At 37.7% G+C, this 17,954-nt stretch overlaps 1 protein-coding gene across 7 annotated transcripts in view; it reads left to right on the top strand.

Moving 5' to 3' along the window:
• DACH2 (dachshund family transcription factor 2) overlaps positions 1 to 17,749 on the top strand; it is a 457,244-nt gene extending 439,495 nt beyond the window's left edge. For all 7 annotated transcript variants that reach the window (XM_073360874.1, XM_073360876.1, XM_073360878.1 and 4 more), the window contains 3 exons: positions 1,763 to 1,906; positions 5,209 to 5,274; positions 16,935 to 17,749. In XM_073360874.1, the coding sequence (XP_073216975.1) occupies positions 1,763 to 1,906; positions 5,209 to 5,274; positions 16,935 to 16,972 (248 nt within the window). In that variant the 3' untranslated portion in view covers positions 16,973 to 17,749. The remainder of the gene's footprint in view (positions 1 to 1,762; positions 1,907 to 5,208; positions 5,275 to 16,934) is intronic.
• Positions 17,750 to 17,954: the final 205 nt, after the last annotated feature.

The following is a 17,954-nucleotide window of genomic DNA, read 5'->3' as shown; positions in this document are numbered from 1 at the left end:
TCACCTATTGCTGGACCTCAAAACAAGTATATATTCTTAATATATAAAATAGCATCCCTTCCTCCATCCTGCTTGTCTTTCTCATTTAATGCTCTCAGTTAATATTTGAGGGACTGATTCACCCTTCTTCAAGGCATGTAGCACTGTTCTTTACAAGCCGGCCCCCCAATGAAACAATAGGACTTCATGCAGAGTAAGACTAAACTCATCTTGAAGCAGGGTAGCTGAATCTAGGTCTTAATCTTCCCAACTTTTATAAAGGGTCCTGAAGCAGTTTCAGGAAAAGCATTTTCATTTTTTGAGCTCTTTAGAGAAAATGGCATTCCAACGGATAGCTCTGCCACTGATCTTCTGGGTGACCTTGGGCAAGTCACTGCACTTCTTTGTGCCCCAGTTTTCCCATCTGTTCAACAGGGATAATAATACATAACTCCTTTGTGAAGTGCTTTGATGTCTACTGATGAGAAAGTAGTATTTAAGAGCTAGGTATTATTCTTATAATACTTTTACCTATTTTGACCCGAGTGTTTGACCAACATTCTGGGTGTGGTGGTTGTTTCTGTTAGGAGGAGAAATTGATGACAGAATCAGATATTGCTTCGATGCAATCGTGATTTGTTTTGTTATTTAAATACAAATAATGTACAAAGGCCTGTTTTCCTGAACACAGTAAGAATCAAACAGCAGGAGGCAGTCTTTTTACTGACAGTTCCAAGCCTCTTTCCAGTTAACACTGTGCCCAAAAAGCTCTTTCTCTGGGCTTTATCTCAGAAATATGCTCCTGCTACTGTTCTGATTGTCTCCTTGCTTTCTCCTTCTCTGCCTATCTTGGGCTGCTTCTGCTTACAAATACAGACACCTCCACCAAACAATACCCAACCCCTGCTTTTGCATTCAGTTCCCAGTGCAATACCTCCATCCACATAGCTTTGACTGGCCTTGCAAGTGGCCGTGGCACCTGCAGTTTTAGACTTTTTATTCCAAAATGAGTCTGACTGCTTCTTACATTTATCGTGAATGAAGGACACTGTCATGCCCACCAGATTCAATAAGGTTTCACCCCAACTCAATAATAGTATTTATATTATTGATCATTCCAGATTTTATGGTACCTGGGAATTCAAACATAGCAAATTCCATTTCCTTTTAATACTGGAAAATACCACTGGATGTCAAAGTAGTAAATAAATGCTCTGGTATGTCTATATGAATATCACTGGTCCCAGCATCTGACACATGCTGTGCAGAGATTACTAATGTAATTGGAGTTGTATGTAGAAAGCAAACAGTCACTGGGGAAGGTGGGTCTAATATTCTCAATGATGAAAGGAAGAGTTGGAATGGAAGACTAGATACTTAAGTCATTGCTAGGAAATTACATTTTTATTAGACTGGGTGTAAAACAAAACTCCGAGTCCAAACTCCCTCAGACTTCGTGAAATGCAAATCCAAAACTAGTCCAAATTTCACTGCTGATCCCTCAGCCTGATTCTGCCTACACTGGGTGGTATAGTGACATCAATGGGACTGCTCACTCTCATTGAGGATAGCAGGATCAGGACGTTTAAAATTTTATGATCCAAACATTTTCACATTTTGGATATGGAGCTATAATTTTTGTAATGGACCCATTTCTGGTATTTTCCTCTCCTGGCTCCACAGAGCTTGAGCGTCAGCTGATGAGTATCTTTGTTATGAAAGCATTATTTGGGCTTTACTTAGAACTATTTAATGAAGTCTTTGCACTATATTTACTTTCCAGCCACAATTCAAAAGCGCTTGAAGAAAGAGAAAAAAGCAAAGAGAAAATTGCAGGAAGCCCTGGAGTTTGAATCAAAGAGGAGAGAACAAGTGGAACAGGCACTTAAACAGGCCACGGCGGGTGACGGCCTCAGGATGTTAAACGGTAATGTCTCAGTTGGACTTTGCCAGTTAAGTTAGAATGAGGGTTTATCAGTTCTAATTAGCTGGAAAATACAAAATAGCACTAGGGATGCAAAAACCAGTCTAGTTTTTAAACACGAGCCTTGTCCAGAAGTAATTAAAAACCAAATTTAAGTCCTCAAGTACTCTGGGTCATGAATTAAACAAGAAAAAATAAGTAAGCCTAGATCTAGAAAGAGAGAGGAGGGCAGACATACAAATAGTGCAGGAATGCCAAGACATACTACACATTATTACCCTAGAAACCTGTTATAGTGATGGCTGGGGCTGTGAGAAACTTGTTGGTTTGAAGAAGGACTTGTGGCACCTTAGAGACTAACCAATTTATTTGAGCATAAGCTTTTGGTTAGTCTCTAAGGTGCCACAAGTCCCCCTTTTCTTTTTGCGAATACAGACTAACACGGCTGCTACTCTGAAACCTGTTGGTTTGAGTTTGCATGAGGTTCTGTGACTTTCCCATCTGTGCAGATTCAGTTTCATGACTATTGAATTGCCTTCTAAAAGTTCAGCTTTTTCAAACTCACGATGAACTTGTTCAGACTGAAGACTTATTAAGCTTACTACAGGCTTGTCTACACTGGCAACATTAAAGCTTTAACGTGGCTTGTGTGGTTGCAGCAGAGCACGGGGAGAGAGCTTTCCCGGCGCTCTAAAACACCCACCTCCACGAGGGGCATAGCTCGGAACGCGCTTCCAGCACTGGTGCACTGTCTATACTGGCATGTTACAGCGCTGAAACGTGCAGCGCTCATGGGGGTGGTTTTTCACACCCTGAGGGATAAAGTTGCAGCGCTGTAAAGTGCCAGTGTAGACAAGCCCTACATGGTGTAAATCTTTGTGACTGTTTAGGTTCACAGCCTTCTCAAGTAGTGTAAAACAAAACCACACAATTGCCAGAAATGTGTGAATAACAAAGGACAAAAAGTTCTATCAAGTGATATTAAAAAATATTGACTCTAAAGAGATCTGAACAAAAGTTAGCACTTCTGTTTCTGTGTTTGAAACTGAAACTAGCTAGTTTTCACTTAGTTTCAGATTCTGTAGCAAAAGGTTTACACAGCCAGTCAACTGATGACTGTGTTGGATAAACTGAATCTTTATATAACCTAAGATCCATTTGCTTGATTTTTTTCAGAGGTGCCAAGGATCTGCAGCTCCCATTGACTTCACTGGAATTTGTAGATGCTCAGCATTTCTGAAAATCAATTCAGGGTTGTCAATACTCCACTAATTTTATCAGCATATAGTTAAATCTACAATTAATTGTGCTCCTTTAGACATTTAGACAACTTCTTAATTTGCAATCAGGTAGATGTCTATACATTAACACCTGCAAGAAGCACAAATGCTTGAAGTGAGCTGTAGCTCACGAAAGCTTATGTTCAAATAAATTTGTTAGTCTCTAAGGTGCCACAAGTCCTCCTTTTCTTTTTGTATTTAGATGTTAATCTGATTTCACTGGTAAATCAGGTAGCTCATTAGCACCCAACACCACAATTTAATTGCAGATACAATTTTATGCCCATAAAATTTGAAGGGTGATTTGTGAGGAATTTTTTTTTTTTTTACATTAACTCTGATGGTCTGTCCCTGTAACAGATACTAGTGTTAGTTACAGGTGATTTTGTTGTTTTATGAACAAACAGCATATATTTTAAAAGGCTAATAAAACCCTTCAGAAATATGTGCTGAATGCCCCCAGATAATTAGGAAAGGAGGACATTCACGTTATTGCAAGTTTAAAACACAGCCTTTGTTCTTATTTATTCCTTCAGATCTATGACATTCAGACCAGTGACTCTCTCCCTGTGCGATGTATCAGCATGCACTCTGCTGGTGACATCGGACCCATACAAATGCCAGTATGGGTAAGGAAAGCCCATTTGGCTACAGTCATTTGTGATTTTTGTTTGGTAAATATTATTCTATATATATGATAAAAATATTAAAAACTTTGCAATACTGTACAAGTATGGAATTTACCTTCTTGTGTGGCGCTGCACTGGTCCCTAATGAGGGTTTAGTGGTGGTTGTGATGTGACCAGCTGAGTGCATGCTGGTCCATAATACCAAACAAGTACTGGCAAGTCTGGATGTCACAGACCTAAAGGAGTTAAAAATAAAGGTAAGTTTTAAACTAGCAGAATAGTTATTGGGGCATTTAGCACAACATTCTAAAATTGTATGACTCCTTAAAGTATATTTACAGGTCCCTTTTAAATGGGCTCTGCCGAAGTTTCTAAGTGCTGTATTATAAAGGGAAAGCAGATGTTTCCACAGGATGGGGGAGGGCATGAATTCCAATCACATACTCCTCATGTTAATCCTTGATGGCATTGAGTGGTATAGTGGCATCTGTTATCCCAACACTCCTGGGTGTTTGAGCCCCAAAGCACCCACAAACACTGCCTACAAAGACATTATCAGCATTAAACTATGGTTCAGGTGTGTATATGTGTGTGTGTTACATCGTTAGAACATCACTCCTAACTTGGGAATAAGAGTGCAATCAGTTTGATGGGAGTTTCCTTTCAGAGATTTGGAAGTGCTTCACATTTCAAATTATTAAACATATATAATTTTGCTTTGGGACCTAAAGCAGTCTTAGAAAAGACTTGGAAAGAAATCTTATACAATTTCTGCTTGAAGTGTGTGTGAGTGTGTGTCTGTATATATATATACACACATACATACACACACACACAGTAGAGGTTAATACAAGCTTGAGAAAAAACATTTAAATAACTATAACATATATATGATATACTGCTAGTATTCTTTAGGGGGATATTTTAAAGACATTATCATGACATAAAATTAGGGCAAGGAGGTAACAGTGTACAATGGCTTCAAATCATACCATTTGACACTCTCAACGGCATTGGCTGCCCTATCTACAATTTTGCTTTGCAAGTACGCTGCTAGGATGGGGCAATTTAGTTTAGTATTTTCCACATCTTAATTTCCATTTTGTTGATGCGAGAGATAGCACCAGTACTCCAAAAGAGAATTTCATTGACATATTAATAACATATGCTGAGAATCACCAGAGAATATGTGCAGTATGTTAAAAATAATTCACTATAAGACTGGAAGTACTTTTTCACATTTGGTAAACAATTTACTACTGGAAATTCTGTGAAATGCCAATGTTTTATGCAGGACTAGTGTAAGTTAAAGATCATCCTGGTTTGCAATTAGTATTTTTCTAAAGCTGCATCAAGGAAAGACAAAGACATTAATCTTAAGTGTCACATTTTTCAGATGCTGGAATCCCAGACATGGAAATAGAACACAATGGAACTCAACATGACAGTGCAGCAATGCAAGGTGCAGTATACTTCACGCTGTTATTTAAAAATCTATAATTTGTGGTATTCCAGAGAAATGAGATTCATTGCAGCATCAGCTTGGTTTAATTTTTCATGCCTGATGACAAATGCAGAAATTGCAGAACAGTCTGTTAGTTCATTTTTTGTTTAATCTAGAAAACAATTTAAAAAACACAGTAAATTTAGATGTGCAGGTATTAAACTATTTTTAATATAGTGTAAGCAAATCTCATACTTCACTGCCAAACTAGCACGTATGTAGGTTTAATCCAAAAGGTGTAATATCCTTGTGATTTTACATGCCTTTTAGAATTGCACATCTTTTGAGATAGTTTTAGTCTCTCTGTTTACCCTCATGTAAATCAGAGGGTTGTGTACACAAATATATACATACCATATATATTTAAAATCATCATTAGAAGTGCAAATATAGCTAAGCACAAATGCCAAAATTATTACACAGAATAGTGTCTATAGATATCCAAGAATCTTTTTGTATGTTGGTGCACACGTCTAGTATTAACAGCACCACAAAACCACAATTTCAGCTCTAACAGAAGGTTAGGTCCAACCACAAAAAAAGTTTTTCTTTCCTTCATGCAGCAAAATAAGAGTAGAAATATTACCAGAACTCCTCTTAAACATAGTATATCACTAGTAACAAATGACTGCCCTAAAGCCTTTCCAGACAATTCTGTTCATACATAAAGCTTAGATAGTACTCTTACAAATCCACAATGAGCTTGTAAAATGGCTATTACGAAGCCCTCTCTAGCTAATACAGTATTAAGCTTTGTTTTGGCTTTCACTGCAATTCTGCTATGTAGCTCTGTGTCCCATATCCTTTTACTCTATGTTGATACTGTATTATCTTTTTCCATTTTCTTTTGATTACAGTTTTACAAAACTTGGCAGCTAAAACTGCCCTTTAGTCTTTAACAATTTAAATATATTCTCCATCACCATCTTCATTTTCTTGCTTTGTTTGTAGGGGTAACAATTCATGCATCCCTAATACAAAGCTATTTCCAAAAAATATCTACAGCTCATAGCAAAAAATCTCTGGCATCAGTGAAGGCTTTTCTTTTTCTGAATAGCAGCCGTGTTAGTCTGTATTCGCAAAAAGAAAAGGAGTACTTGTGGCACCTTAGAGACTAACCAATTTATTTGAGCATAAGCTTTCAGTGAAGTGAGCTGTAGCTCACGAAAGCTTATGCTCAATTAAATTGGTTGGTCTCCTAAGGTGCCACAAGTACTCCTTTTCTTTTTCTGTTGTCAGTAGCTCTGTTGGACAGAAATCTATCATTCACACAGTGCTTTTCCTTTGAAATTCAATTAGTTCCACTGCCAGTATCTCCTTAAGAAGGTTTAAAGGACAATTACAGAAATATTGCATGACCACCTTTCACAGTAATTAAGTCACATCATATTTTATGCTCATTTCTTAAAATGATTTTATTAATGCAAGCTGTTCATGTACTAGGATTCTGATATGCATTATAAATCTTTTCAGTTTAGTTGGTTCCTTTTCTCTATGTTAATTGATCTGTAATTTTGTCCCGATAGTCATAGATTCATAGATATTAAGGTCAGAAGGAACCATTATGATCATCTAGTCTGACCTCCTGCACAACGCAGGCCACAGAATCTCGCCCACCCACTCCTGCAAAAAACCTCTCACCTATGTCTGAGCTATTGAAGTCCTCAAATCGTGGTTTAAAGACTTCAAGGAGCAGAGAATCCTCCAGCAAGTGACCTGTGCCCCATGCTACAGAGGAAGGCGAAAAACCTCCAGGGCCTCTTCCAATCTGCCCTGGAGGAAAATGCCTTCCCAACCCCAAATATGGCGATCAGCTAAACCCTGAGCATGTGGGCAAGATTCACCAGCCAGATACCCAGGAAAGAATTCTCTGTAGTCCAATCCATATATGTAACTTTCTCAATAATTATACCCACAATCCTCCTAAATGTTTAGTCTATCAGCTGAGTATGGCTTAACATGGATAAATCTTTTCAGCTGACAAATTAAAAAAGTAATAGTTGCTCTTGCGGTGACGCCCACTGCGTCGGTGAACGGTGAAGGAAAGGGCGATGAACGCACACAAATACCGTTCCATTCCTCTTTCCATAACTTACTTGTGGGCCAGAAAGATAGCATGTCAACCTTTTTATCAACCAATCTCCGTTTCACATAAAACAAACATACTGGGTGTCATTAAGTGTACCTTCAGATCAATGATTTTTGCAAATGACATTCAAGTACCATTTGAGTAGTGCATTTTTGCTGATAAAAGCAAATTAAATTAGCACAACTACAAGTGTGCTGATAAAAACTAAAACTGAACAGCAGCCCCATTAGCTAACAAAGTAATATTTTCTCTTTACTGCTTTCTGCCATTTAGTTATTATCCTATTGGAAATCTAATTATAATCCTTTTACTCCCTAGTCAAACTTCACAGTTTTTGCAAGCTTAGCACTGACAAGTGATTTCATTACATTTGATTGCCCGCACCCAGATTGACTTAACTTCACTCAGAGACCTAAAAGCCCTCTCAGTTTCTCAGATTCCCTGTTTGCGCATTACAGCAACAGCTCCTTTAATTAATTAGCATGAACAGCAGTAACATGAACTGCTGAACAGAAAATAACATGATTTTATGATCGCAGGGAGACTTCTCCTTTTGCATGTTTATACCTTAGTTAACTTTTGTATGACTGTATTTCATTGTTGGGGATATTGATACAATCATCAAAGAACATTACCTTACTTTTTATAAACAGATTAATACCAGGTGAAACAACACACAAAGTATGAAGGCCCCACATTTCAGTAAACAGATGACACTATTGGCGACCTGACCTTTCTGTAATTTAATAAAATATATTGAGAAATACACCATAAAATACAAGGGAAGGTGACACAATGCTACTGTAATTTTTGTTTTTGAAAAAGCCAGGACTATATTTAACAAGAGGACTGTCAATAAACATCAATAACTTTTTGCTTCTTTACACATTTGGCAAAGATAAAGGACTATTTAACTTTAGAATTTATTTTGCCATCTATTATTTATTTATAAATCTGCTGGAACCCAACAGTTACTTTTTTAGTATCCCAATGTATCAAAGACAATTGTAAAATCCAGCCTCTGTGACAAACAGAAACCAGCCCAGTTTAAAAAAAAATCAGTTTAGTCCAACACTTTGTCACTGTACCAAGTTCTGCTTCCAGGTGCATCCTACACTGTTGCATTCAGTGGTGGTTGAGGTACTCAGCTTCTCATAAGAGAGAAGTTCAACACCTTGTGGGACTGAGTTCCATGGTCCTACTCCCACTGAAGTCAATGCCAGAGCTTCAGTAAGAACAGGCCAAGCCCTGTGAAAGTGTGTGTGTGTGTGTCGGGGTGGTGGTGGGGGGAGTGAGGGAATCGGATCCGGCACTTTGAGACTGGCACCTTGCCTCTTCATTTAATAGAGCCGTAATATTTTTCCTGCTACCCAGCAGGCTCTCAAATATCTTCCCCCTCCTGCCCAAGCCTCATTTTATCTCTTCTATATATATCCTGCCTTGTCTCATTCATGCCTGTTCCCATAAAGTAGTCTTCTCACTCTGGCTGCATTGGTATTTTCTGCAAGATCCTTAAACTGTGAGTAGAGTTAAAAAAAATTAGTGTGTCTGTCATTTCCTTTGTGTTCAACAGAACTTTTTGTTTTGTGAGACCCCTACATAGTGGTAGCTTCCCCAGGCAGACACATGATACCCCTCTGTTCTGCTAAATTAGTCCAAGCACCTCCCCCCATGCCAAGAACTCCTTTTAGAAAGTCAGTGGATCCACTGGTGTTTTCAGCCTTGGCTATCATGGATGAGTAAGGATTCCAGTGGTTCATTTGTACTACTTAATTTTGTAATGTTACAAGAATAATTTTTCTGAAAAAAATACTGTAATGGTTCAATTATTAAAGTGTCAGATGATCTCTTCCATGTATTGTAACAAAAGCATCAGAAATTAAGCCTATACTTGATATAAGGATAGCAAAAGCTATATGCATCTCATGAGACTTCTAAACCAAAGCAGCTTGTTTGCTAGTCACCAGCTAGGAGCTTACAATTCTCATACATTATTAAAGAACTCTTTAGAGTAAAATATAAATACAGTGGTTTTAAAATAACTATACCACTACTCTTAACCTGCATGTTAACTGGACATTTCATATGGAACATTTTTTGGGTGTGGGTGAACGAGAGAGTTGGTTTTGTTTTTTACTTTATGGAGAACTAGGGAAAAAAACTGAATTTTTTCAGAGATGAAGCTTCAGGAGGCTTGAATCTTGCCTCAGTGCTAACTACAACACTGTCTTGCTGTGTGTTCAAATGGGCATTTGTAGTCCAACACCTGTGTATCTTGTATTCAATGTATGGTCGACTTGCCCTTGACTTTTGTAACTCATTAAAAAAAATCACATTTTAGGTACAGGTTGCCAGCCCTCTGCACAAGGATGTGCAAACCACAACAGCAGTGGGGTTAGGGAAACAGAAAAGGGACACATCCTGTGTTAATAAGACAAATACAGTTTTTCATTAAAAAAACTGCAGAGAAAAGTGTTTTATAGAAAGGTGATTCTGTGCTTGTTTGCCTCCCTCATTTTTCTTAAAGGAGCACTGTCAAGAATAGTAGGCTGAAAATGTCAGACTTCGCACACTTATTTGGGGATGGGGAAAGGAGACAGACCAGAAGAAATGGGCTTGCAGAAAAAAGAGGGATAAATTGTTAGGGGGCTTATTCCTTCACCCACTTACTTCCCTGGTCCTTCTCGCATGAACAGAGAGCAACAATACCCAAAGTCCAAAGGTGCAAACAATTCGATGTTTATTGGGGTAAACTTCCAGCAAGCATGATTCCAGTTTCCTTCCTTAGTGTCCCCCTTCCCAGCTCTGACACCACAGAGCCTTACCCCTGTATCCCTGTTCCCATTCCTGCCCTTAGCCAAACATGATTCCAATTTCCCCACCCCTGTTCCCATTTCCCCCACCACACACCCACTTCCTGATTGACTGCAGACTATATAGTAAAACTTGAGTTCGCTTAGCTGTACCTTAACCAATCATTTTCCTGAAATTTAACTAACCAATCCTAACATATTGTAACATGATTATGTAACCAATTATATCCCACCACCTTAATTAGTTTACACCCAGCAAAATTAATTATACAGCGGACAGGAACAATCACAGAACCAGACAGAAATTATACAGACAAACAATAGCGAAGTGGGAACTATAATGACAAAACAATACAGAAGTGAGGATTTCACATCCCAGCTATTGATAAGTGAGTTCTTGCCAGACAGGATGCTATCAAACTAAGTTTCCTTTTACATTTTCTAGGCACTTCCCTTTCTCTGGAGGTGACAGGCACTATCAGGACAGGATTGTATTCCTAATAGCCCAATAGCACCTTATTTCAATGTGACTACTTTGGAATGTGAGGAGGTGACCAGTCCAGCTTATGGCTGCCTCTGTTGCTTAGCCAAAGGCCTTAGCCCAGGAACAGGGCCTCAGACTGTCACAGTAAGAGAAGGACCTTACACCAGCAGACAGTGATTTTGATTCTTTCTTTCTTTCTTTCTTTCTTTCTTTCTTTCTTTCTTTTATACCTCTATAACTAGCTAAGTGATAAGAATACACCTAAATTCTTAGAGTATAGGCCTTTACAGACAGGCCTGAATAGCTACATCCTAAAATTAAGTATGAAATTTGAAAATATATGGAAATGGTAACTACTGCCTGTAGATTTTGTTCCGTTTAATATAAATTAAGCCTTCAAAATGATTAAACAATTACATTGTGGAAAAAAGAGAAATACACATACCTTCAAATGACCACTCTGTTAGGAAAGAAAACATAATCCTACAGGAAAATTACAATAATTAAGACAGGATATGGCTCACATAGGAACTGTGAGATCTTTACTTACGTTATACATTGCAGGAGGTGGGGGGAAGCTTTCTAAAGGTCTTGCTTATTAAGCGAGTCATGCATTTCACTGTAGGTTGTAAAACAGTATAAAATGCACAGGGGGCTCATAAGCATTTTTCAGTGTTAGGGAATATCATTTATGCACTTTTTATATTGTCAATATTACCCCTAGAGAATGAGATTAAGCTTTAAACTACTGTAAATCTACAGAGTTGCTCACCTTTGTGTAATTTCATTTTTTAATAGAATGAAGCCAACATAAATGAATATTTGATTAAGGGATAAACCTAATAAAAGAATACATTTATTGCACACAGATTTATTCAAATCTTGACTATATAATACCATAAAATGCTATGTCGGTTGCAGTTGGCTATGGGGACGAGATACTGAATATTCTTCAGTACTATGAATTTTTGTCCGTATCTCATTGCCTTTCTCCTACAAACCGCATCAAGGATGCTTTTAAAACTTAAACTTCTTGTAGGTGGGGGTTGTGTGGAATTAGAGAATGCCATACAGTGAAGTTTAATAGCACAACTAGTAATACAGAATTGTTTCTGATGTCTGATAAGTGCTCTTGAAACAAGAAACATTTAAATTACTCATTATCTGTATATTACCAAACAGAACCTTGTAGACACAGGATGGCCATAATATACCAAAGTCTCCATATTCAGATTCATATTTACAATCACTAAGCTTCACCAAAGTCATTAAGGGAATGCCAATTCTGAATGAAGTGTTGGTATTTGAATATAAACTCCACATACCTACTGGTGGTATACTTGCAAACATGCTAGAACAGAGATTGTCAACTTTGTGTGGTAAATAGAGCTGTAATGTGTAAAAACAAAAAAAATCCAACAGCCCCAGGTCTAGAAGAATGACTGGGAATGAGGAGGTCTAATTCTAGTCCTCGCTGTTTGTCTTTAAGAGCACAGTGTGTGAATTCTACTTCATTTTGCCTCAGAATACTCCTATGAAGTGAAGTAATGGCATTGCTTCCATTTAACAGATTGGAAAACTGAAGCTTAGAGAAGTTTGTGCCAAAATTTAAATAGCAAGCCAGTTTCAGTATTAAAATCCAGACCCCTAGACAATATTTCCCTCATGCAAGTTATTTAATCATTGCCGACCCTCAGATTTTAAATATTTATAATAGAGTTATTAACATTTACCAAGAATAAAATCAAGAAATATAGTGCATTTTAGATGTCCAGAGAACTAGGCCTCAACAGAAGTGCTTTAGGTAGAACACCTTAAACCAGAGAATTGGAATTAGTCTCAACACTGAGCAGCAGTTAGTGCTACAGCTTCCCTAAAAGGTGAGCTGAAAAAAAGCAGGTTTTCCAGATAAATGTGTCCAGATTAAGCAAAGTGTATATTTAGCACTTTGCTTGTGCCTTTTGTCACAGAATCTCTCAAGGTGAAATTCAACACTGTGTGAAGGGCCAATACAAGGCCTATGTTTCACTTAAGTGCCACTGAAACCACACAATAATGTTTATGTGGAACTTAGAGTGCATAGCCCCATGTACTAGCCCTTTGCATATGGTGAATTTCACCCAGCATGCACAGCAGAGGAGTGTAAGTTAGTACAGCTGGGTAATTACATACTGACTAATAATTTGGAATGCTTTTACACACAGCCTCTCCCATTCCAAGTGAGACGAACTAGCTGAACTGTTCACAGCAAAATGTTTTTCATCCAAGTGTACCCATTTTTCAAATGTACAAACATTTGCAAAATTGGAGTTAGTTTAAGAAATTTTAAAACAAAATTCTATTATTTTTTCTATTCAGATGGCTATATAAAAATCGGAGCTATTTTTCACATTTCCTAACTGGGTTGGTTTAATGCATCATTGTTCCAGTTACTGACTAGCTGACGAAAAGGCATTTCATTTTGTATGTCACTGTTGAAAAGCTTGTGAAACGTTAAAAAAGAGCCACAAAAATCTCTCTGAAATGTTTGCATATTTGTAAAAGTACATGAATCCTTAGATACCCTTCAACCTGTCTCTTGTCACAACAAAAGCTTTCTGTTTAATTTGTTTATTGTGAGAAGAAGGAACTCTTTCATGAGATCTTTCATGTCCTCTTTCCCCTCAACAAAGTAACTTTTTCCCTGAGGCAGTGTCTCAGACTGAATTACTATCCTTTTGTCACATAAAAACAAATTAAAAAAAAAAAGTCAAAAACCAAAAGAAAACATTTTGGTTCAGGTCAAATAAAATGTTTTGTTTGACCTGAAACTATTTTCTTCTCAGTTTCACCCAAAATGCATTATTATTTTTATTTTTTGGAATTGTGTGTTAACTGAAAAGCCAGTATACAGCCAGCTGTCCATATAAACCCAACCTTGTGAATGTGCTCTCTGAATGCTATGTACCCTTACAGCCAGATAAACAAAAGGTATTCAGGGGCCTAAAGCTGCAGATTGGTGTCTGGTGGGATTTTTCAAGAGTGCCTAAGAACTGGTCTGACTGGTATAGGAAGTACTCGAAAGTACTCCCAGTGTGGATGTAATGATATCAGCAAGCCTTCCACCATGAGACAAACACACTAGACTAGAAAAAGCACAGGTTTGCTAGTATAATTGCAACTACACTAGGGCATTCTGATTGCACAGGTATGTTGGTCAGGGATCACGCGTCTTCTTACCCTGACTGACATACAGATGGCTGTAGCGTAGCTCTACACTAAAGTGAGTTCGGTGTCTAACTCAAATGAAAGTCAATGAGCATTAGGCACCAATTCCTAGTGGAATTTACAAAAGTGCCTATTTGCATCTTTAGGCACCTACATACTTTTGAAAATCTTGCTTCTGGGGACTAGGAAGGAAGCCACTTCCTTACAGATTACGGAGCTTTTGTGTTACTAAATCAGGTCTCCCACATATATACTAAGCCCCTGGGACTAACTAGGGCCCTTCTGAAGGCATTTCTATGATTTTCAATGACAATCAATATCTGCTATGTCAATAGGTCCAGATGAGTACCGATGCATTAGTTAAACGTACAACATAAAAATAGGAGACATAATCTACAGCCTGCTGTGTGAGGAACTCGTGTGAATCTGCTTTAAAAAAAGCCACAAGATGTGCATGTCTACTGACCCATACCCCAAACTTTCTCATATAAATCTTAAGATACTAAATGAAAAGGAGTACTTGTGGCACCTTAGAGACTAACCAATTTATTTGAGCATGAGCTTTCGTGAGCTACAGCTCACTTCATCGGATGCAACCAATTTATTTGAGCATGAGCTTTCGTGAGCTACAGCTCACTTCATCGGATGCAACCAATTTATTTGAGCATGAGCTTTCGTGAGCTACAGCTCACTTCATCGGATGCATCCGATGAAGTGAGCTGTAGCTCACGAAAGCTCATGCTCAAATAAATTGGTTAGTCTCTAAGGTGCCACAAGTACTCCTTTTCTTTTTGCGAATACAGACTAACACGGCTGTTACTCTGAAACCTGTCAAGATACTAAATGTTATCAGTCATAGATTCCCCAAAAATCATTTCTCTAACTTCTGCTGAGGTTCTCAGGCTCTCAGACATTCCTTGGGAGATGTTTTTCTCTGGCTCTTCTTGAGCTTTATTCTTGTTTACATCCAAAATATATATTAGATCATCTCTGCTTGAAGAGTAGGAGCCCTCTTAAAAACACGAAACATTCAATTACTAATTAGCTGTTTCCCGTTCCTAATGAAGTGAGCATGTCAGATTTGGATTAAAATTCAGCTACTGCTCTCCTCTGTTTATGGTTCCAGATGTTTTTGTTTTATCTAGGAGCTTACTTTGACAGCTACTGCTAAATGATAAATCACTCATATTATAGCTGAAATGCATTTTGAAATTGAAATGTGGCAAACTTTGAGATTGCTCCAAGGATCTGTGTCAGTTAGCAGGTCAATACTGGTTCTTTCCTTATGAGTATTCAGTATTGGCATATGTAAAACAGTAATGGGATAGAAGTCAACATTGTACAGAATGCTACTCAAGATTATCATTTTGCTACCATCTTCAGAATCAGAACTAGTAGGTTTAGCTGTATGAATTGTTGATTCGCTGTTTATTGGATAGGAATATGGATTCATATTACTTTGGCTTTCTGGGGGTATTTTAACATTTATTTATTTTTGGGCATAAAGCTGCTGAATGTGAAGATCACACATGATAGGCTCTATACACAAGCACATTTTGCATGATATGTGTGGGTGGATTTCTGTTTGTCTTTGCAAATAAAGACAATAATTAAATGAGTAGTGTGTGTGTGTGTGCGGGGGGTGTTCTGAGTGAAACACCATTTTTCTAAGGAACACATATTGATTTACTGCTGTTACCATGTTGATTTTCAGCGTAGTTTTATTCTTCAAAAGCACGGCTTTGCAGAAGGCTTTGTTGGGTCTGTAATAGTCACATTTTACTCTTCCCAACATAAACTACATTAATTTCTGTGGTACTCTGAACACTGCATTAAGTACATGGTTCTATCCTCTGAAACAGAAGTAAAAACAGAGGAAAAACTGTCAGTTAAGTTTTAAGGATTCTGTACCTAAGGGAACAGTGGCTTCTCTCTTCTTTGCTGTAACCATATTTGGTCTCACTAGAAGCATACCAGGTTCTACAGTGTGGCTGATTTCAACGGATTTACAAAGCAGCCCGAGGGCTGTAGTGCAGAGATAAGAATCTGTCCCATTAGTGTGAGGTACAAAGAGGGGATAAGTCAGTCAGGAATTGGAGGGGAAGAGAAACATTGTTCTCAATTCTCCATTTTTTTCAAATGTGTAGGACCAAAATCTGCCTTGCCGCTCCCTTGCCATGCAGTGCCGTCAGACTGTCAGTGTGGAATTTGACCATGGAGTGGACTTTTAAGTTTAGAACTAAAACTGTTCCCCATTTGGTTTTAAAATTGTCCTATGGGGGTAAAAATAAAAGATATGATTAAATCTAGCTTTTTGTCAAGTCATTGATAGTGGCTACCAGTTTTCAGGGGATGCACAACCCAAACCCAGATACTCACAGCTGCCATGAAGAGGGAGTTTCGCTGTGGGGGGAGAAGGGATCATGACTCTAGGATCAGGGCTGGGTTTGACTAAAACGGGTCAAAAGTAGAATTTAGCAAGTGAGGGTATGCTGAAGAAGCTGAGGGTGGGGGTAAGTCCGGGGCTATGATGGGATTGTAGGAGGGAGCTGGTTTGAGACTAACGCTGAGGTTGGAAAGAATGGCAGAAGTCAGATGGGGCAGCAGATGGCAGCAGGAGCTGAGGTGATACATGGCAGTAGATATTTAAAATATTTAATGTCCAGTCTCTACTGTGTTTGTTTATAATGAGAGATTGCTGGGATTAAAAGTATTTGTAAACCAATTTGAAAGTCTACAACTCATACCATATATAGGAGGCTAGTCAATGCACCAAATAGGTGGATCTGCTTGAATACTAAGCTTATTTCCAACTGTGACATACACAAGAGGCTATCTTTCTAGTTCCTTCTAAGGCCCCAGTCACGAAAGTGCATGGGCACCTGTTTTCCAGAGGTAAAAGACACTCAGCCCAAGAGTTGTCACTTAAAGATCAGATCATTTAAACTGCATGGTTAAAGAATCCTAAATGTTTCATTTATAGAATATATAAATCACTATATAACCAACTTTTTATTTTTTTCAGAAAACAGAACATACGTCAAACCTACTATTATGTACTGAAGGAAGCTATTGTTGAAAAATATATAATGATCACTATTTGAAGACCATATAGTACATGAAAGACATCCCTTCCAACCTTTGATGCCTTCAGTACTGCGTGAAGGATTTGTAGCATGAAACTTGAAGGACAATTTCAAGCAATTTACTGTTGCTGCATCGAAAACTGCCGTATTGTCATTAAGATATACTGAGACTTTTTACAAGCTTACCATACCAAACCAAGCCTGTTGCAACTGATCATTTTTAGGTCCCAGAAGATAGAAAGAAGTTGTAGTATTTTTAAGCACATAAAGGAATTATTCCCCAAAAGAGCTAACTTTTTTTTTTTAAAGGAGGTAGTGATTATTGTATAGCAATGGCACAATGATTTTATTAAGCCGCAAATGTTCTCACTGGCTGTACATCATACAAGTCCAGTTTATCACTGAAACTGTTCAACATAGAGCTGTTTCAACTGTGTTTATAAATTAAGCTTTGTTTACTGAAGCTGATACTCAATATATTACCTTTGAAAGAAAAATGTGTGTACATTTTTTAAAACAATGATGTAAAAATTGTCCTTTCATTAGACGACCAATTCAAGAGTGTGAGCTAAACCCTAATAGCTGACGTAATATGAGGATTATAATTGATGCTTTTTTATGCTCAGTTCAGCTTGGCTTTTGGTCTTTTAAGATAAAAAATGAATATGCAGTAGAGTGTTAGATAATGGAAACTTTTAAGTATGGGTTCTCTGTTGTACCATATTAAGTTAAAGTACACATTCTTTGTTAAAATGTTCTTGCTAAGAATACAGTATTAAAAACTTTTTGTTTGACTTTGGAAATCTTTTTTTGTTTTTTTGGACATGGATTCCCACTGTTTTTATGCTAATTCAAAACTGATATTTTGCACTGATACATATTTTGATAAATGAATTAATAAAGAGGGGGGTTGGTATCAAACATTTTTCTTAATTATTATATGTCACAGATTCCACACC

Source organism: Lepidochelys kempii, chromosome 9 (genome assembly GCF_965140285.1).
Source record: "Lepidochelys kempii isolate rLepKem1 chromosome 9, rLepKem1.hap1, whole genome shotgun sequence".
Lineage (NCBI taxonomy): Eukaryota > Metazoa > Chordata > Testudines > Cheloniidae > Lepidochelys > Lepidochelys kempii.
The sequence above is the reverse complement of the archived record's forward strand: the minus strand, read 5'-3'. Positions and strand labels throughout refer to the sequence as shown.